Source organism: Metarhizium brunneum, chromosome 3, assembly GCF_013426205.1.
Source record: "Metarhizium brunneum chromosome 3, complete sequence".
Classification (NCBI taxonomy): domain Eukaryota; kingdom Fungi; phylum Ascomycota; class Sordariomycetes; order Hypocreales; family Clavicipitaceae; genus Metarhizium; species Metarhizium brunneum.
In genome coordinates this window covers 1,261,126-1,281,962 of record NC_089424.1, presented here as the reverse complement: position 1 = coordinate 1,281,962, position 20,837 = coordinate 1,261,126, and the positions used below count along the sequence as shown (strand labels likewise).

Sequence of the window (20,837 nt, the reverse complement as noted above, 5' to 3'; positions counted from 1 at the left end):
ATGAGACACAAGGTGCCTGAGCATCAGGCGCTATACTGTAAGGTGCCGTAGGGCATTCGTTAGTGTGGAAGCTGTTCGGCACGCCTCCAAGCCATGGCGCTGCGGTGCTTGGATCTAACGCATGGTCCTGACTCTGAACCCGTTGCTGCCACCTAGGTCGACCAGTTCGGCCCGCTAGCTCAAGTGATAGACCGTAGTGTGCTCGATATCCGGAGTGTACGTACGGACCGAATTCTTGGGGTGGATGTTGGCTTCCACGAGGGTGCTTCTCCGCGACCCAATAGTCGGAGAAACTGGAAATAGTCAGCACCGCTACGATATGTAGCGTAATGAGTAATGCATACATACCTAGGCATGTAATGCTAGCAAGACTTGCTGTATCTTTCGTACGGAGTAGAGGCGTCGGGATAGGGCTGGGTGAACCATCCTTGGCAAGTATCCTTGCTTGCGAGGAAGGAGAGCGTCGTCTTGGAGAGCTTTGTAAATCCCCGTCGGATATATTTCGACGGAGACGAGAGCGGCCCGTTGCAAAAAAAAGGAAGGAGCAAAGGCCCCAGATCCATTTTCTCTGTCAACGCCAACAACGGCATCCGACTCCAAACCCTCAGCCCAGCGAAAACCAACCGCAAGAAAAAAAAAACAAAAACGGCAGGCATCTAATATGCCGCGCATGCTCCGTCCATCACAATCACAGCCTTCCCCATGATTTTACCCGGGGGGCTGGTGGCTCCCCCAAGTCCCGCCACCATCTGCAACGGCACTCGGGCGCACTCCAACTTGGCCGACGCCAGCGCTCTCCCGTGGCTGCAAACTGCCTGGCATATATCCAAAGGAATCCAGCATGGCCGTTTCCCGGCGGGGCGGAAATCGGAACTGGGAAGAGGAAGAAGAGAGGGCGGTCCCCCAACCCAGCCTGCCTTGCGGTGGCATCAAGCTTTAATCTACGCCAGTTCTGGCAGATCAAGGAAAATCGAGATTCCAATTCAAGAAAAGATTCTCTGTTGTGGCGAGGAAAGCTTGGTTTTCAACTTTGCAATTTTGCGTCCAACGTTTCTTCCCCCCGTATGTACAATTATGCATGCATACCCTCGGAGGAACACCCTTGGGGGGAATGAATACCCCTGGAGCATGGCATGATTTTCTTTGCCATGACGCCGGCACCGCTATGCCGCAGTCAAGCAAGCCGCGTAGTACTAGTAGTACTGCGGGCGAGGAGAAACAAAAAACCACCGGACAAATCCATCTCATTGACCCATGATCCCGGGCGGATGGGGGGCAGCAGATCAATTGATGTCACCCGTACATACATCCATACATCAAGTACCGGTTGAGGGCAAAGTCCCAGTGGGCTCGAATTGACGGGAAAAGGCACGAGACCGATTTTGAGTTGCTTCAAGTGGCCCGCGGTGGCGGTGGATGAGCTGGATATGGGAACATCCAATGGCTCAATTGGTCAGCGTCCACATCTCTTGTTCCCGTCCCTGTCAGGCGCTTTCCTCGACTGCCTGGGAAACGGGACCATGCTTGTGGGGAGGGGGAAGACTGGGAGGAACGAGGCTTAAAAACAGCGTGTATTAATTGGGGGCTCGGAAATCGCCTTCCGTCCTTACTCCGTACTCTCCAAATGTCACCAGGCCCTGCATCTTCCACGGCCCTACGAGAGACACTTGGGTCTCACATCCCGACATCTCAAAAGTAAAAAAGCTAAGCAAGACAGGGCAACGATAGGCAAGGCAAGTCACCATTCCCGCGTCAACTTGACTGGGAGTGCTAGCACGGAGTACTACGAGTCTGGATCCCGCCATCCCCCCGTCTCCCCATCGTCCATCATTCATCATCCGTCCGCCATCCTCCAGCCCTGGATCATGGGCATTCTTCCGGTTCACCCCATGTTGGCCTGCCTAGGCCCCCCCCTTTTCGTCAACCCCAGTTCTCCACAGGAGGTGCAAAACCACCGAGCCGGCGCTCAATCGCAGCCCGGCCCTTTCTCTATCACACCAGTCTGACCAGTCGGACCCTTGTCGAGGCGCTCCTTTGCAACGCCTAGCAGCTCTTAGCAACTCTCTGTGAGGAAAGAGCTGGCGACTTGCGTCGGTGGGGTGGGATGTGCCGCCCATCCCTGCCCGCTGGTCTTTCAAGGTGTTGGTTGTGGCTTGTTTCCTTGTCCCCTTGTCATAAAAGCGGTAGATATACCCAGAAGCTCGTCTGGCATTCACCTTGTTTGCGGTTGTCTTTGTCGCTGTCAACCGTGAGTTACAAAAACGATGACTACACTGGGTCCAACGTATCATCAAGTCTACGTGTCCGGTGTCGCAGTGTTGTCATGATTTATTATCGTCTCCGCTCGACCTGAACTTCTCCGATGACCCTGAGCTCTTTTATCAACACCACCAAGCCCCGAAATACCTCATATTGCCCGCCGCTTTCTCTCTCTTCTAACCAAAAGTCAAAACGACAACTTGAAAGTCCAACTCACCGGTTCCCCCCCTTACCAATCTCCCACCATGCCGTTCAGAGAATGGGCCACGTCCCTCAAATCCTCGCGCACAAGTTCGCTCGACCCTTCGTCGCGCCGCATCTCTGAGACGTCCCTCTCAAACACGGACATCAACGACAGCGAGCGCACGCTCGTCGGCACGCTCGAGGTTCAGGACCTGCACTATTATCCCGGCGGTCAGGGGCGCCGCTCGCTCTCCGTCGTCTCGCCGACTCCGTCACATCAGCAGCAGCCCCAGGTGAACCACCAGTCCAAGGATGGCGGCTGCATCCAGAGGCGGATAGATTATTTCGTCATCGAGGATGACCGATACGCCGTCCGTTTCGGCAACTACACCGGGGTATGGGCAGGCAACGCGGGCGTTTCTGTGCCGCAGACGAGAAGTCGATACTTTGGAGACCACATCCACCAACATGCCTACAACACGAACAAGGTCTAAAGATGCTGCCTGCTCTACACTATTGCTCGCTTCAATACGCCGGTTTACATTTTATTTTTCGTCTGTTGTTTTTATTCAGTTTCTCTCCCTCTTTTTTTTTTTTTTTTAAATTTTTTTTTCTTTTCCATGTTGTATATTTTATACGCTCTCCATTTGGGACGGATATGAAGAGTCGGGATAATCTTAAAGGGGCCGGTGTTTTTGTATGGAGAATCTTGCATACTGTTGTTTTCTGGTCCTTGGTTTAGTGCGGTGGTACGGAGTACATGATGGATGCATGGCTATTACTAGATGTTTTGGCTTGTGTCTGTTTTCATTTTCATTTTGGGGGTCTCGGTTTGGCTGCGGCATCTAAATTAGCGTGGCGTCTGCAAGGCTTGTCGGAATACAATGCTACATTTGATTGAAATCAAGAGTCTCAATTATCCAGACGTTGGATACCACGGCGGGCTTGCTTTTGCGCAAGGTCGAGCTGCGAGGTGGAGATTTGGGGCGCGTCTCGGTGACGAAAGGGGCGTTGCATCGAATATAGTTGGCCGATCGCTTGGCTACTTCTTTTATGATGCTGGGGTCCGTCTTATGCGCAAGGTGGGCTGAGCCGAGATGTAAAGAAGTCTGGTCCCAAGTCAACATTGAACCTTGCGGGCGCCCTGTCATTACCGGAATGCTCCGCAGCGAGAGCCGTTGGCAGAAGAAGCTCGTATTGGAACTGCCTTTGCTGAGGAATCTTTTCGCCCGACCCCTGCGCGCAATAAAGCTTGTCCCTGAGTTTGTATTGCGCGTACAACATGCATACGCTCCGAGCCCTGGTCCGTCGTTTCTTTCAGTGCAACTTGACACTTTGGCCAAAACATTGTACGCAGCATGTCCTGTCCAACGTTGACGTCTTGTGGGCACCGCCTTGCCTGCCTTGCAATGATACGTATACGGAGTAGCAGATGCCGACTCGACTCGACTCGTTGCCATGTCCATGTCCGGCTTGGCAAACGACCAACTAATCTGCTCATGGGGAAGAATCTTTTTCCTTCTTTTTAATGAAAGGAAAAAAAAAACACCCCGGGCCAAATATTTGTGGACACGAGGCGTCGCGAGGGTCAAGCAACGCTGATGTGTGCATTTTTGCGTCGACGGTGTTGAATTGCAGTGCCCACCAACAGAGCCACCTCGCATACTTATGTAGGGATGCTACTACAGCAATGTACAACAAGCCAGCAGTTTCACGAGCTATTTGGGGGTGGAGTCGAAATAATCAATTCTCTTTTTTTGTTGCTGGCAGCCGCAAGGGATGTCCGGCTGCGCCGAGGAGAAACCAACCTCGCTCCTGGATGCCCACTGGGGAACAAAGGGCATTATCGTCCTGGTGTACGCCCATGCCGGCTTCGTTTATACTTGTAACATACCTAGGTAGGTACCCAAGGTATTTTATATTACTTTGCTTCTCCGGACTCGAGTGTTTGCTCGTCCGGAATATGCCGCTGCCGAATATCGTTGTGGCTCCGGCCCTGTTTACGGGGCACACATAGTTATGTTGTACATACATTTATATAATCAACCGAGGTAGGGGGCGACCCGTGGCCTTGCTCTTGTGTGGTTTCAAGGAGCTGAAAACCCTAACCTTAATTTCACTTGTATATACTAGTATATTTTGTTTTGCAAAAAAAAAAAAAAAAAACCCAATTCGCAGCTCCGCCGCTTTTGCCTACCGCTTCATTGTCCTCTGCTTCTCCGCGTCGGTGGCCACGTTCCTGCCCTCGACCAGCAGGCCCTTCTTCCTCCTCACTCTGTCCATGTACCTCTTGGCGACGTTCTCCCTGTCGGCCAGCTCGCCCAGGTCCTCGAGGTCGTCCTCGGTGAAGGGCACCCAGAAGGGGTCCTGGTCGAGGACCTCGAAGCCCGTAAAGACGAGCTGCGGCTGCGCGGCGCCGCTGGTCCTCTTGCGCATCTCGTCCGCGAACCCGAAGCTCTCGGCCACGGGGAGCACCGCCCGCACCGTGAAGAAGGGCGTCCCCTCCTTCATCGTCTCCGCCACCACCCGCCCGCGCCGCCGCGTGAGCACGTCGTACACCCGCCCGAGCACCTCGGTCGACGCCTGGATCTCCACGCTGTACATGGCGAGCATGAGCCGCGGCGACCAGTCGAGGAAGCCCGCCCGCAGGGACGCCTGGAATGTCTTGATGACCTCGCTCGTCAGCCGGCTGAGCTTGTCGCGCGCCGAGCCGTCGTCCTCGCCGCCGCCGCCGTCGAGCGACACGTCCTCGATGAAGACGGCGACTCCTTGCATCGGCTCGTTGCAGAGCGGGCCGTGCGCCGTCGCCAGCTGGAACGCGTATGTAATCTTGTCCGATAGGTGACTTGGGTCGAGGGCTTCGCCGGCGCGAGGGGCCCGTGTGGTTTCCCTGGCCTCGGTCCCGAATGCCTTGGGGAGAATGCTGTTCTTGGTCGCGTCGATGAGCAGGTTGGGGCCTGTCCTCCTGGGTCCAAAGGCGGCGATGCTGTCGACTCGGTTCTTCCACACGTCTCGCCCTTTGCCCGTCTCCAGCTGCTTCTGAAGTTGCTTCCTGAGCTCGTCGATGGAGAGCGAGTCGACGGCGGTCACGGCCGTGTCGGCAACAATCTTGTCCTCCTGGCCGTCTGGCTGCTCCTGCTCCTGCTCCTCGCCGCTCTCGCCTGGTTTGGTTTCCGTGTACAGGCGCTTGATGGCGTCGGCGTTCTTGAGCAAGAAATCCGTGACGTCGGGGGGAAGAGGTCGCACCCGTAGCGATATCGTGACTTGTTTTGACGTCGTAGTCCCCACCACGGCGCCTCTGCCGAGGTCCTTGTTCACGGGAGGTCGCATCTCGTCCACTCGTACAATCGTCTCCCTGTACGGAACAATGGGCTCTCCAGCCTGAATGTCACATCGTGCAAATCTCTCCTTGAGATCGGTGAGACACCGCTCCAGGTGGAGTTCGCCAGCGGTCAGTAATACGTGCTCGCCGCTCCCAAACTGCTCGTACTCTGCACACGGGTCGCTTTGCACCAGGAGCCCGAGACCGTGTATCATCTTGTCCAGATCGGCCGGGTTCACCGGCTCCAGGGCCACTCGCACAATGGGCTTTCCGGCCATGCTGACGCCAGCCAGGTTGACGGCGCCCTCGAGCTTGCTGCAAAGAGTCCCCGACTTGAGAATTTTGCCCTCCAAGCCACCGATGCCGAAGACGACGCCCGCAGGTACTGATTCCAGTGCCTCCAAGTTCCTTCCCATGAGCATGTATAGCGCCGTGACTGTAATCTCTTGTGGCTGTGGCTCTGCTTTTGGCTCTGCTGGTGACCACTTTGGGGGAATAACGTATAACTTGTCGCCAACTGATAGCGTTCCAGAGTAGATTCGTGCGAACCCAATCAAGTGTTCGGGGTCTGCCCTGTGTTCTCCCGGTTCATCGTCGTTGATGTGAGCGCCGTCAAGGGCCTGAGTAAGGCCATCCAATGCGTCTCCATTTGCCTCTTGCGCTGCCCTGGCAGCTTCGGCTCGCTTCTTGCGTGCCATATCTCTGGCCTCCTCGCCGCTCATCTGTCCCGGCTTTCGCTTGTTTTCAGGCAGCTCGCTCTCCGGTACGGAGACCATTTTGCTGACGTAGGCAACCACGGGGTCCGACTTTTCGCGTTTAAACGACACCATTGCCTCCTTTATGGACCTGTCGACAGCCCCTGAGCCCGGCGACTGCTCGATGAGATCCGGGACTCGCTCGGCCTGCGCAGCAGGTGGTGACGGCAAAGACTCGACAACAGAGACGAGCAGTGCCGTGGATAGAGGTAGCCACGAGGCAAATACCGTTGTTAGTAGTAATCTCGGATCCCGTGCTCGGATGACGTGCGGTGAAATAGTCAGGCTCAAAGATTTGGTGACTTTTTCCAGTAGAGACGGGTCCACCTTGCCATTGTCACCGCCGCATGTTGCCTGGTAGACTGTCCACACGGGCTCCAGAACCAGCTGGACAAACATGGGCTTGAGATTTCGGCCCTTCAGGTGTTTCTGGCCCAGGATTTTTTTGGTCTTTGGATCGAGGTAGAAGTTGCCCCATAAGACTTTTTCCATCAATCCACGCTTGATGCCGAGTTTCTTCTCATATAAACTAGCAAATTGCCGACAAGTAAATGCCCAGCCGTCAGTGGCACTACTAAAGATGACATTGTTCTTTTCCGGAGCAAAGTAGATGTCTTCATCGTCACGCTCCTCGAATTGCAGCTCCCCAGCGTCTGAAGAAAAGTCCTCGTCTGCGGATGCTTTGGCCGCCACTGCTGCATTCACCCGCTCCTCCATCCTCTCCCTCCAGTTGAGATCTTCTTCCATGCGCTCCCCTTGGAAAAAGCTCCCCAGGACGGCGTTGACTTGCTCCAGAAGCTTGCTAATATGCACGTAGGCTTCGGCAGGGGTCATCTTCAGCTCTGTAACCAGCCGGTCCATCTTGTTGATAACCAGCAACGGCTTCAGTTTTTCTGTCCAGGTTTGTCGCAGGACTGTGACCGTTTGGCTGCAAACCCCTTCAACTGCATCTACCAGAACCACGGCACCATCGCAAAGTCGTGACGCGGTGGACACCTCGCTGCTAAAGTCAATATGACCAGGTGAATCGATCAGGTTGATAAGATACTCCTTAGCCTCGGGCGCGGCTTCAGGCGCAGCTCTCCTTAGCATGGAAAAGTATAATGAGATGGCCGATGACTCCATGGTGATGCCTCGAAGCTGTTCGTCTGGCCGTGAGTCGAGGTATCGAATCTTGCCGGCGAGTTTTGGCGAGATGATACCATTTGTGGCGAGCAGGGCATCTGTGAGTGAGGTTTTGCCATGATCAACATGAGCCAAGATGCAGATCTACATGCATTCCTGTTAGTGCAGACTCATGGGATGTCTTGAGTGTCCCCTACATTTCTAATGTCCCTTGATTGCCTTTGCAGGCTTGCCAGCTTTTCTGGCGTCACGACGGGCATGATGGGATGTTCTGTCAATTTGACTGTCTGAGCCGGACTGTCTCCAAGGATGATTCTACTTGTTCCAGGCTCCGGGCCCTCGAGATTGTGAGCCCAAGACTCGATTACGATCTGAGACGGGAGTTTGGGGCTACTTGAGCTTTTTGAAGCCCTTGAAAGTGGTCAGCAAAGAGCTGTTTAGTGATTTTCAGTCGTTTGATTGGGTCATTCGTGTGACTCTTTCGATGCAAGTTGCTCCACCACAAGACACACCACTGGTTAATTCTTGGAGAATGGCAAACAGTGCCCGAATCAGAAAATATGATGCTATATGATTTGGTATGAGTCAGTCGAGTCGTTCCTTGCTGCCACAGATAGGGCCGAGAAAACCAAGTCATTGACTACAGTCCACAATATGTCCAAGGTCTACATCTCACCGCATGGCTTTTTCATGACTTCATCCTACCCCTCGCCACTGGGATAGTTGACCTCTTTAATGTGCCCCGCTTCACAACTATATGCCCCACCATCAATTTTCTCAGTACGTGCAAGCGATACGCATGTACCCCCCACAAGCGGCTACTTAGACGCATATCTGCACCACAAGCCCTAACAATACGAAAATTCCGGATGAGCATCCAGGCCCGTCAGCCAAGCGCAAAATTTCGGTGCTGTGACCCCCCCTCCCCCAACAACCCGCCTTCGACTCTCGACGGGACGACGACGAGCGACCGAACAAGATGGCGACGTACCAGAACGGCGTGGCTCCGGCCCGCGCGCTCGATGATGACAGCGACGTCGAGGAGGAAGCCCTGGTGGCCGAGTACAAGGAGCACGTCCAGTATGAGGACGGTGAGGAGCTCAGCCAAACCACTTCCCTGACCATGGCGCAACAAGCCGACGACATCCAGGCTCGACTTGTCCAGGCTGCTCAACCTCTCGATTTCTCGGCGCCCCTGGACGTCAAGTTCCAGAGTTACGACTCTTACTGCAGCTTGTTCCACTTTATCTTGAACTCCGAGGGCCCTGTCGACCTCGAGCCTCCTTCAGTTAGTTGATCCGCGGAATCAGGACAGGGCAATTGTTGCTTCCCGGTGAAATGAACTTGGACTAACAGAATATTTTTCTACAGTACTACTGGGCTTGGGATGTTATTGATGAATTTATCTACCAGTTCAACTCCTTCTCCTCATATAGGTCGCGAATCGCTCGCCAAGCCTCCAACGAGGAGGAAATCCAAATCCTCCGAGAGAATCCCAACACCTGGGGCTCATACAGTGTCCTCAATGTGCTGTACTCCTTGATCCAGCGATCTCAAATCACCGAGCAGCTCGCTGCCATGAGGCGAAACGAGGACCCCGCTGCTGTTGCTGGCGATTATGGTTCCAAGAACCTGTACAAGATGCTGGGATACTTTTCCATTATTGGTCTGCTACGCGTGCACTGCTTGCTCGGAGACTTTGGCCTCGCCCTCAAGACGCTTGATGACATTGAGCTGAACAAGAAGGCCATGTTTGCTCGCGTCATGGCCGCCCACTTCACCACGTATTACTACGTTGGTTTCTCCTACATGATGATGCACCGCTACGCTGATGCCATCCGCATGTTCAGCCACATCCTCATCTACGTCTCGAGGACCAAGAATTTCCAGAAGAACGCCCAGTACGATTCCATCACCAAGAAGAATGAGCAGATGTACGCTCTCATCGCCATTTGCGTGGCCTTCCAGCCTACGCGGTTGGATGACACCATCCACAGCGCCCTCCGAGAGAAGTACGGCGACCAGCTGCTCAAGCTGCAGCGTGGTGGCCCCGAGTCGCTGCCCATCTTTGAGGAGCTCTTCCGAGCTGCCTGCCCCAAGTTCATCTCGCCCGTTCCCCCCGACTTTGACAACCCCGAGTCTAACATTGACCCGGTCGAGCACCATCTGGCCGTGTTTATGGATGAGGTCAAGACCAACATGTGGAGCCCTACCATCAAGTCCTACCTGAGACTGTACACCACCATGGACTTGAACAAGCTTGCTGGCTTCCTTGAGGTGAAGCCCGACGAGCTGAGATCATGGCTCCTGGTGACTAAGCAGCGCACCAAGCAGTTGCGATGGAACGACCAAGGTCTTTTTGACGGTGAGCTGGTCAACGTTAGCGACCTTGACTACGCTTTGCAGGAAGTGAGTGCAGCCCCCATGTTAATTCATTCTCGTTTCCTTTTCGTTCCCTTTTCCTTTCTTTTAGTTGGAACGTGATCCATGCTAACCCCTCATCTGTAGGACCTGATTCATATTTCCGAGGCCAAGGTTGGACGCAAGCTGGTAGACTGGTACCTTCGCAACCTGTCTCGCACCTACAACTAAGCTTTCATATATTGAGCAAGGGATATGACCAAGAGAACCTGGCCGGTAAAATGGAATATTTATGAAAAATCGCCTATGCCTTGCTCAAATGTTTTAACGCAGACATGACCGCACATGCGTAGGTCTGCCGCAAGACGGGGTTGAGCAGGCAACGGCCGGGCATGTATGCAGACCCACCGAGTCGGTTGCATGGCATTTGGCGTCACGGAGTTGGGGACCTGTCACAAAGCATGATAGATTGCTGAGAAGGGAGGAGGCTAGCCTGCATGACCACAGCCTAAAAAACGACGCAGAGGGGAAAGATGTACCCCGTCAATGGACGAAGATGAACTCGTAATGCGAGATGCAAGTTGAGATTCTTAGCACCTTGGAGCATTCCAAACCACAAAATGAATGGGTTAAAATAAGAGTCCTGCACCATATGGCGCCCGTTTCCCCAGAATAGCCACGAGACCATCCTGTGACGCCGCAGCCCTAAACGCATAAGAGTTGAATAGCGTCGAGTCTAATTGAAACGCAGCCCCACAAGATATATCACACGGCAGACCCCAAACCTCCGAGCCAAGACCGCACTGCATTCACAATCTTGATCCTCACCACGCTGGCATCCTCCGTAATCCGCATATAGAATCCCACCTACGATATGGTCCATTCCAGCCGCGTATGGCGATCTCCTTGGCGGCAGGGATATATGTCCCTAGACTCATTATACGAATCGCGTGTCAATGCTATTTGCGTAGTAAAAAAAGCCATTGATTGAATCCAAACAGACATTTATGCACTGAATAGAGCGGTTCTCGACCCCTACTCTCCCCGTAAACACCTCTTTTTTTTTTCCACCGTCAATTCGCCATGGTGCCTATGTATTCTATTGTAATTGATACGTAATATTATTCCGGAACCGACATTAGATGAAAAACACCCAATTGTCGACTCCCACAGCACCCATGCAGCGAGAGGAGGTGTGGCATGCAAGGCGAGCGAGGAGAGGCAAGGCACCACACCATCCCCTTAAGCCGCAACATGCTAGACCGTGTAGCACAGCACTCACCGAATGCACGCTCCCAAACCTACGTACGAGCCGCGGGGGAGGGGGGGACGCGCATCCCATCCGTGGCGCCCTCGCGGCCCTACCATCTGCTGTGCAACGCTGGTTTGCCGAGGTCAATGAAACGTGTCACTTCCTACTTTGGCACCAGGGCGCTGCTTGAGGGCCGGTCCAACATGTACATACGTACATATGTATGCCCATGTAATGCGCATGTATGTATGTATGTACGAATGTACGACAGGTTGCTGGCGAGGACCAGCGCCCTGCCGGACACCCACGTGGTGAAAAGGCAGAGATATCTGACCCCTACTGAATCACTTCATCTTCGGTGCTGCACGCGGGTTCCGCTCCGGGCTACGCTTCCGGTTCATGGGGGTTTGTCTCTGACCAACACCACAGACCCTGGACCGTGTTGGCCGGCGACGCATTTTTGTATAATAGCGGTCAAGAAGGTCTTCCCTTGGTAAAGGCCACGAGTTTGGAGAAGGGACAAAAGAGAGAAAAGCTACTGCACGGCACAGACACTCAACCCCGGAGTTTTGGGTGGGCGCCAAAGGAACCCCGACGGGCAGACAGAGAGACAGGAGCGGGGGGCCACAGACATGACGGCACATGATGGCCAGGTGTTCAAGCTTAAACGATAACTTTTTTTCCTTTGACAGGACCGCTCTTTTCAGCCCAAGCCCTTCCATGTTCGGACACAAACAAGTCCGTCTGGGTGTGGTCGCTTGGGCTGAGGCTTGGGAGGCAGCCGGCTGCGGACAAGGATGGGGAAACAGGCGGTTAATTACAATTGCACGAGGTTGCTTGAAGCTGTGTAGCCCCCACCCTCCATCTTGCTGCTCTTGCCGGAGCCTGGGACGGGAATTAGCTCGTCTGTGGGAGAAAGGAGAAAAAAAAAAGAGTCACGGATCTACCCATTTCTGTTATTGCAGCCAGGCCGGGGCAAGGTTGGCATTAACGCGCTGGGCAGAGCCGGGGGCCCTGGCTGTACAGCCGAACCACTCACTCGGTCGGATTCCGTTCTCTCTGAGATGCGACGGGGGGAGGAAGAGGCAAGGAGAAGTTGGTGCTTTTGTTGATGGTGATGAACTACACAGCCTCGTACGTGGTTACTTTTCCCATCCGAGTCCGGGACAGGGAATGGCCCCGGGTGTTTCTTTGGGGGAGGGGGGGCCGGGAGATGACGATATCATATTGCTGGCCAAATCGGGGGAACTCACACTGGCCGTCGGTGCTGCGTGCCGTATCATTGATGGCTAATCGGCAGGTCGATAAGCCCTATGTACACGGCGTTGCTTCCCGTTGCATCGGCATTGCGCATCCTGGGGGGGCGTTTCCGCGGGCAGACGTGGATGGGGGCGTGCGCGGGGTCTTGCTCAACGGCATGGGACCAGACGGGATAGCGGTATAATGAACAATGGTATTCAAGATAGTGCTACGGAGTAGTAGTATTGCACTTGGGAGGCGGCAGCGTGGTTTGTGGAGAGATGATGGCCCCTTGCGCCGGCTCGTCATGTGGGTTGAATGGACGATCTGAACCGCCAAGCCTCTCCCATCGCCCATATGCTAAGCATACTTGCGCACAAGACTGGATTCATGCCTTGTGATAATGGCCTCTTTCTTTGCGCTGGACTTCCGCGTTCCGAACAATGCGGAGGCGCCGCCTTGGCATAAGGCCATTTTTGATCCCGCCGAGGTTGCATTGGCAACGAATTCGCAAGACTCCCGTTCGTAAACCTTTGTGTGCGGAGGCAACCAACATGTAAGTATGTACCGAGTATGTATGGTATGTTCAAGGAACTGGCGGTTTGCATGATAACAGATTTGCTTCTTGGCCCAGTCATGCCGCATTTGCAGTGTGAATGGCTGATGGCGTTGCGTCCCTGCCTTGAGCGGTCAAGGGTCGGATATACGACATGCAAGTCCGCAAAATGCGAGCTACCTAGATCACACTGTCATGAGCGTCAAAACCTTGTGTTTTCGGGTACGGAGTATGTGGCGGAAAGCTGATGTTGGGAGACGGCCGCGGCCCCCACGATGCTGTTGTGCAAAGTAGCGTCTGGGCTTGACCCGTCCGTCACATCCATCATTATTGACGGCGGCTGGCCCGCAATGGGACGAGCGTGGGAGCATGTATCATGTATGCTTAAATCCAAAGGGGCATGGCTGATGAACTGGCCGCGCTGGACGTATTTCAGAACGCAAGACGCTCCGGATTCGACCTTGTCTTTTGGCTGCGCCAAGGCCTGGCGCACCACCATCGGCGGAGCCTCCCACCACCTCCATCTGCGATGCGCTGGGCTGGTGTTGCGACATTGCTTGCCTGGGAGAAGGAGCTGTGGGAGAATCTTGGCGGCGAGGAGATGGGCGATTGCTGAACATGCAGCACCTTTGCATCCATCGCCCGAGGGGAAAAGGCAATGCCGGGGGACTTTTAGACCAGTGACTGGATGTTGGAAAACGGTGTGCGGTGTAGGCGGTGGTTTTGTGTGGCAAGTGTCAACATTGAACCAGACCACAACTCCGCAGTTTCACGTACTGCAGGGCAGGCCCACGCCACAGATGCATTGCATGTGTGGCTAAACAGACCGTCGACTCAAGCGCTGGCTGAGACCGACCTGGCGCCTCGCCCCGACATGGCAAGCCGTGGCATTATGCAGACACATCAACGCACATGTGGCAGGCATTGGGGGCAATCCCACTCCGTAGCACGTAGGAGATGGATAGTATTCGGCAATTTTTGCTCTTCATCGTGTGCGGCCTGATGGGTGCCATTGTATGTATTTAAGCACTTGGTGCACCCAGCACGGGACATGGAGCGATTCCCCAACGCTCATTAGCCCGTCGGCCAACATTGAACACGAATTGGCATAGTATGCTGTACCACACAACACATCTGATTCGCAAGTACGTAACTTGATATACGGGGTACCGAGTATAATAAAAAAACGACAAGGCAGGCATTTCCGGCAACTGCCCCTTTGACGGCAAATCCAACGTTAATCTCCTGATTAGCCATAGAAACCTGCGAGCATTTGTCCTCGACCGATCGTCATCGCGGCCGCTCACGCGCAAGGCCTGACAAAAGGAAAAGAACCATCCCTCACATCACACCGTCGAGGCGCATAAACAGGACATCGTACCATCCATACCATCATACCACGTCCGGCGGCCAATTTGTCATGCATTACCATCCGCCATCTTGTTGAGATCTGATCTGCCTGCGAGCGGAGCTGTGAAACTTGCAGCTCTTTTGTCCAAGCTTCTTCGTGGCCACGGACGGCCGACTCGATTCGTTGGACTTGACCTCTTTTTTTTCCTTTTTTTTCTTTAAGCACCAGGTGCCAAGGTTTAGCTGGCGCCACGTCCGGACGCCAGGGTTGCCCCGTTTGCCAGCTATTGATTCCATATCCTAAACCATCTTTTTTTTAAACCACGGGCCTTACGGGGGCATCAGGTGATGAATACTACGGCTGCGTACCTTGGTCATTGACCTGTTGACTCGACCAGAGGTGCAGTAGCAAGGCAAGACATTGGCCAGGGCCTCGGTATTTTTGCACCAGACACTCCCACAAACTCACAGCCACCTTTTTGTCGGAGACTTGTCGTATTTGGTTTATTTTGACGCCGTTTCTTTATCATTTTCTTTGTAAAAAAATTATTTCCTCGTCTCCCGGACACCAACAGCCAGGGGGGACCGAGTCCTGCTTATTTACCGGATCCTTGCTCTTGTTGCCCAAGGACAGGGCGACGTCTGCCTTACGACGCTAAGCCGGGAGCTCCTCTACCGGGGAACACAGGGCTGCGCCGGAACACTGCCCCTCAAGGAAGCAAAACGAAAAGGGAGAGAAGGGGAAAAGAAAATTAAATAAATAGGTGTCAGATCACTGCGGACTAGGATCAAGGATTCGTCGCTGCCAGAGGTCCCCCTTTCCCACGTGCGTTGGCGGCAAAATCCTACAAAGAACAAAGCGCCCCCCCTTTGCTCGCCCCTAGGCTTGATTTTGGTGTTTTTTGCCCATCAAATTGCCTGCCCTGGTGGAGAGCTCGAAAAGCTCCATCGTCAACCGACTGGTCCCTTTTGGTTCAACGACATTCCGGCAATTGTGCTCCGGCCTCACGACTCACGGGACGAAGGAAAAAAAATCCAAACAGGCAATATCATTGTACATGTTTGGCACTGAAGGCTGTTGGATTGGCGGTCATTGATTCTCGACTCTGTAACTGGTACTCATCCAAGTGACCGTTGCGCGGCCCAAGCTTGAGCATCCCCAGCACCACAGCGTACAGCAGACCGGGGTCTTCTGTTCAACTGTACCAGGTTGACCTCTTTTTCTCCCGTTTGTTGTTGGCGCATCTTGCCTATTGTCCTGGGATTTCGTTTTTGTGCCAGCCACTTTTTTTTTCTTTTATTTACTGGTTTTCTTTTGCTCTCCAGATCTCTCTTATTAACCTTGTTCCCCGTGCTTGCATTGCAGATCTGGGGTTCAAAGCACCAGACCATTCCACGAGCCGCATTCCACCGTTTCCCAGCAAACCACGAGTAGCCGCCTTATCAAAAAAAAAAAAAAACGCCCTGCGCATCCTTTCCGACTACAGATGGAAAATCTCACCATCGCATCATCCTGCTGTCTCGGTTGCTAATACATTGGCCCCTCGTCCGATACCACTCTCTGCCCAAAGTACTCGGTACCTTTGCGGCACGAACCTGCCTGCACCTTCCCGACTGTGTATCTCGTGTCTCGACTTCTCGGCACATCTGTGCCGAAAGCTGCCCAGAGCTGCCCAGAGCTGCCCAGACTTGGTCTTGCTGCAGATTTGTTGTCTTAGATTGCGGACCACAACATTGAAGCCCAGCGTCCGTGAGCCCTTGGGAGGGGACCGTTTTATCCGGGAGAATAATAGTAATCGAGACAGGACCAGGCGTTGAGTTTGGTCATTGACATTGATATTTCAGATTCGACCGACGCCTGCGAGGTGGCCTCTCCGTTGAACCACTTTCTTTTTGGTGACAATATTTTTTTGTTATCCTCCCTTGCTCATCGTCCCTCTGCCTAAACATCTCTTTTTTTCGTCTCGCCTTCTTCGTCTCGCCACAAATGCTCACCTTCGCCGGTCGCCCCAAGTCATCAGTCTTTGGCAGCCATCGTATCGATACCAGTCCGCCTATGGAGGGTGAAGGAGGAGGAGGAGGAGGAGCAAGAGGAGGAGGAGCAGGAGGAGGAGGAGCATCGTCTCGATTCAAGCGGCTCTCGTTTATGATGCATTCGCCGCGTCTTGCTCATGGCTCCGACTCAGATATGTCGCCCATGTCTTCTGTGCCGCCAAAGGGTGTCCAACCCAATGCCAAGCTGGCTACCAAGACGGTTGCCAAGATCAACACCAAGACGGACATGACCAAGTCTGTCGATGCGAAATTCAACGCCGCGCTTGATGCTTCGGCTTCCTACTTTCCTCCGCCGTCTAAACTCGACATCAAGCAAGGGTCCAGTGAAGATGATTTTTCAGCTGACGTGAGGAAAGCCTCCATATCGTTCCCGGACGAGTTGCCGAAGCCCGATCACTCGCCTTCAGATCGAACCCCCACCGATGCGCTTTCCGAGAGCTCCTTTGGGCGGAAATCGTCTGTGTCGTCCATTTCATTTCGACGCTCGAGGAACCCGTCCGTCGCACCGAGCACTTCTAAGCAAACTGCTCATGGCTTGCGCATTCGAAATGCGTCTCCGCCGCCTCAACGGTAAGAGTCCTGACATCTCCCTGTCCAAATCCCACACATGTCATCTACCCTTTTCACCCATTGTCTGCTGCCCGCGTGCACACTGGCATGCCAAAAAACCAGAGCACGAGACCGTGTTTGTCCAGTGTCAGGTTGTAAGGTGACCAACACAGCCGGTCTCCGTCATGCCAAAACGGGGTCGTTGGCTTTTATACCCCAAAGTTGACCCCTGCGCTGCGTCTTGCTCCATGGTCAGCTCTCATGCTGTGCACACCAACTCGGCATCTCTACCCGGAGTCAACATGGCGGATGCGCTGGGTGCAATGCCGTCTTTGCCGCAACCACCGCTTGACTGCCTGGATCCAACAAGAGTCGAACTCGGGGCTTGTGAAGCTGTCTCTACGTCGACCATGGCCCACATGGCGATGAACGGTGGAGTGGAACCGCTCCAAGCTGCTGGGTTAGCATTGAAGCATAGCGGCGGATCCCGCAAGCCAAACGAATACCTTAGATCTGGTCATTGAGATCTGGCTGGCTGGACGCACCATCATGTCGGCCATCCGGATGGGTCTGGCTAGGCCTCCCGCCTGCTTCGTACCAAACTGGACAGTACATGGCTGCGGGCTGGCAGTGCGGTCGATGGCAGCGACAGCGACGTTGCTCAGCATGCTGCACGTATGCACAGGGACAGGCAGGCTGGCAGCTCATCCATCATCCAGTGTGCCTGGCCGCATTCCCAAACGTCTTGGCCGCATCCGCATACCAAAGCGACCCGCGCTTGTTGCTACGAGTGAGGACTGCACATGGCAGACTCTCGCCTGCGCCCGGGCTGGCCGCGAGCGTCGTTTGGGGGCAGCGATGGATCCACCTGGACCAGGCTGTGTCTGAAGCCAGCCCTCTATTGCAACTCTGGCCATTGCCCACTCCGTCCACATCCGCCCAGTGCCTCTAGCCTACCCCGCTATCAACCAGCAATAGCCTTGCTGAGCCGTCTGGCCGTCACGACCAAGCCAGGCATGGCGCACGAGGCATTGCTCCGTATCGCCACATGCACCATGAAGACATGCACACACAGAGACGCCGCGGGGTTGGACCCTCTTGGACAAGGCAGCGGCGCAGCACCTACAGTGAGGGTAGCACACATCGGTCACTGGACCAGGCAGGATCCTTCCCAGTGTCTGGTGCCAGGCAGGCTCTTTCATGGCTGGCCGCAGCCCAACCCGGCTCCGGCTACATGTCGAGACTAGCTCGAGGCTACTCTGGCCGCCACGACAGTGGTGGAGTCATAGTTTCGAATGTCGTCTGTTCCAGTCTTGTCTACCCACATGCTCACTGCCCAAGTCTGAGCCTCACATCCCGGCGCTGTTACTCCTCTTTCTTTGCATCTTCCTGACCTGTCGCACCTTTGCCATTCTTGCTCTCTTCAATCGCTTCCTCAATTACATGTTTGCCGAACTCTGCGGCTCCAAGGCTGTAACCGATTCGCACAATGGCGACGCTAACCGAGACGAAAAACGATAGGTTTCAGCACCACGTTGGTTTCGACAATGTCCCCAGCGGCGAGGCTACCAAGAACAACACCCTCTCGTTGACCCTCAACGTTCGGCACAAGGGATATCAGGCTCGACGCAGATCGCGCAGCTTCATGGTTGGCGTCGACGAGCACTCATATTCTGACTATGCCATTCAGTGGCTGCTAGATGAGCTGGTCGATGACGGCGACGAAATTGTTTGTGTCCGGGTCATTGAGAAGGAAATCCGCTACAATGATAAGCAATACCAAGAGGACGCTGCAACCGTTATGCAGAACATTCTGGCCAAGAACGCTTCCAACCATGCCATTAGTTTTGTGCTCGAGTATGCCGTGGGAAAGTTGCATGCGACCTTCCAAAAGCTGGTTCGTACACCCTTGGGCCTACCGACAGGCATTGCATTCGTGCGTGTGTGCATGTGAGAGAGAGAGATGAGACACTGACCGCTGTCCCCTTGCAGATCCAGATGTACCAGCCTGCCATGCTCATTGTTGGCACTAAAGGTCGCTCCCTTGGTGGCATCCAAGGACTGGTCAATGCCCGCAATTCCTTCTCCAAGTACTGCCTGCAATACTCACCCGTTCCTGTTGTTGTTGTTCGGCCGACAGAGAAGCGCATAAAAAAGAAGGTCAAGCGTGCCAACGACACAACTCGCCAGACATACCTGGGAATGCTGGCCGCTAGCCATGGTCTCCACGAAGCCGATAGCGAAACGAGCAGCACCTATGAACTCGAGCCACAGGCCTCCCCAGACGAAGAGGCGCACCAAGTCGCAAAGGCCCTGGGGTTGCCTGCCGCCTTTGACCCTACTATTAAACCGCTGCGAGACAGTCTACTCCCGAGGTCTCGACCCTCGAGCCCCCATCCCCCCGTGAACGGGACTCCAGAGCGACCGCCACTTGACCGGTCGCCAGGCAGCGCCGGCGGCGATACAGAGGAGGAGGAGGAAGAGGAGGAGGAAGAATTTGACGTAGTCGACGGAATGGATGTCCTCAACCAGCAACAGAAGTTGGAACTGCACAAGATGGAAGTTGGGGAAGCCGCAGCCCTTAGAAAGGGCGTGGACGATGAAGAAGAAGAGGAGTCGGATGAAGCTCAAGAACTCAAAGAGGCGTCGTAGAAGCCGCGTCTTGGTGACGAGTTGGACTCTGACGACATTGGTTACACCAGTGTCGGCTTTGACGGGGCCTGTGACGACGGGACACACAGACGTCATTATCCAATGGATTGGCGATGCGGAACACTTGGACACCGACGATCGTGCCATGACGTTGCTGCAAGCGTCCCCGCAGCATCAAACCAGATTGCGCAGGAGTCGCATAGCTTGATGCAAAAAAGCGGGCGGCTGGCCACGCCATTTTCTGCCTCTAGAGAAGCAACAGAGAAAGACGTCAACCCTAGCGACGATCTTGACATGACGCCAAACTCTTCTTTCGATCTGGAAATAAATGTCGTTGTCCTGCCTGATCAGCCGGACCTGAGTTCCCTGATGCCGCCCCGCAGCCCGGAAACATCATATCCAATGCCCATGGATGGCTTTGCACGACTCGCGCGGCCTCGCTCGGCGCCTGGTCATCTAGGGCCATCCAATGCGCCTTCTGTCTCCAAGAGCAAAGAGACCCCGGTTGAAGGCAGGTTACGACGAAACCGGTTGTTTTTGGCATGGCTAGGCAGAGGATATCGAGAAGTTGCCCAGGCAGCTGAGGATGGACGACAGGCACAAGGGCTTTTGGACGAGAACATTATTGCTACAGATTTCGCAACACGAGCGCATTGTGAGCGATGTGAGAGTGGCACGGCGGAAGTGGAAGTCTCTACAACCCAGGTTGGGCAAGCAGAAAGCGCGTCGTTTGTGGACGGGGCTGACGAGTCTGTGTTGCCCAGGCAAGAGGGTCAGGGTGCGGCACACGAGGAGAAACACTCTGCCCGGTAGAAGCGACGGCGTGAGATGGTCTCTCGATTTTGGAAGTGGCATTGCTGTTGGAGGGAATAGGATGGCATAGCGGTGCATAATTATTGTAGAAGCAGATAGTATTGCAGTAAGCAAAGCGATTCAACAGTGTTGGCGCATTTTGTTTCTTTGTCGGTGTGCCACCAATGGTTGTGGGTGATTGATTCTTGCGAGGACCTTTGTATACCTTTGCGTTTGATCGTGTGTGCCCGTTTCGCAGGGAAAAGGTGGTTGTCCAAGGACTGCCTGGTGTCTGAGTTACCAGACTGGACCGTATCAGGCAGGTTGAAGAAGGAAGAAGAAGGTTGTTCAAATGTTGACCATAGCCTGCTTGCTATAAGTTGTCAT

The 20,837-nt window shown here is 54.3% G+C and overlaps 6 protein-coding genes across 6 annotated transcripts; 5 read left to right on the top strand and 1 right to left on the bottom strand.

Annotated features, from left to right (window-relative positions):
• Window positions 1–2,504: 2,504 nt before the first annotated feature.
• On the top strand, window positions 2,505–2,936 carry G6M90_00g056520 (uncharacterized protein; the record flags this gene model as incomplete). Its single annotated transcript, XM_014688757.1, has 1 exon — window positions 2,505–2,936. The coding sequence occupies one exon, from the start codon at window positions 2,505–2,507 to the stop codon at window positions 2,934–2,936; it is 432 nt and encodes a 143-aa protein (XP_014544243.1).
• A 1,699-nt stretch (window positions 2,937–4,635) lies between these two features.
• Window positions 4,636–7,904, bottom strand: ria1 (Ribosome assembly protein 1; the record flags this gene model as incomplete). The annotated part of the gene is made up of 2 exons (XM_014688756.1): window positions 4,636–7,788; window positions 7,842–7,904. The coding sequence occupies 2 exons, from the start codon at window positions 7,902–7,904 to the stop codon at window positions 4,636–4,638; spliced, it is 3,216 nt and encodes a 1,071-aa protein (XP_014544242.1).
• A 719-nt stretch (window positions 7,905–8,623) lies between these two features.
• On the top strand, window positions 8,624–10,236 carry EIF3L (Eukaryotic translation initiation factor 3 subunit L; the record flags this gene model as incomplete). The annotated part of the gene is made up of 3 exons (XM_014688755.1): window positions 8,624–8,932; window positions 9,016–10,053; window positions 10,153–10,236. 3 exons carry the CDS (start codon window positions 8,624–8,626, stop codon window positions 10,234–10,236), a joined length of 1,431 nt encoding a protein of 476 aa, XP_014544241.1.
• Window positions 10,237–16,389: 6,153 nt separating this feature from the next.
• G6M90_00g056490 (uncharacterized protein) lies at window positions 16,390–17,031 on the top strand (the record flags this gene model as incomplete). Its single annotated transcript, XM_014688754.1, has 1 exon — window positions 16,390–17,031. The coding sequence occupies one exon, from the start codon at window positions 16,390–16,392 to the stop codon at window positions 17,029–17,031; it is 642 nt and encodes a 213-aa protein (XP_014544240.1).
• A 1,464-nt stretch (window positions 17,032–18,495) lies between these two features.
• USPA (Universal stress protein A family protein) lies at window positions 18,496–19,658 on the top strand (the record flags this gene model as incomplete). The annotated part of the gene is made up of 2 exons (XM_066130620.1): window positions 18,496–18,903; window positions 18,999–19,658. 2 exons carry the CDS (start codon window positions 18,496–18,498, stop codon window positions 19,656–19,658), a joined length of 1,068 nt encoding a protein of 355 aa, XP_065986735.1.
• A 102-nt stretch (window positions 19,659–19,760) lies between these two features.
• G6M90_00g056470 (uncharacterized protein) lies at window positions 19,761–20,471 on the top strand (the record flags this gene model as incomplete). The annotated part of the gene is made up of 1 exon (XM_014688752.1): window positions 19,761–20,471. One exon carries the CDS (start codon window positions 19,761–19,763, stop codon window positions 20,469–20,471), a length of 711 nt encoding a protein of 236 aa, XP_014544238.1.
• Window positions 20,472–20,837: the final 366 nt, after the last annotated feature.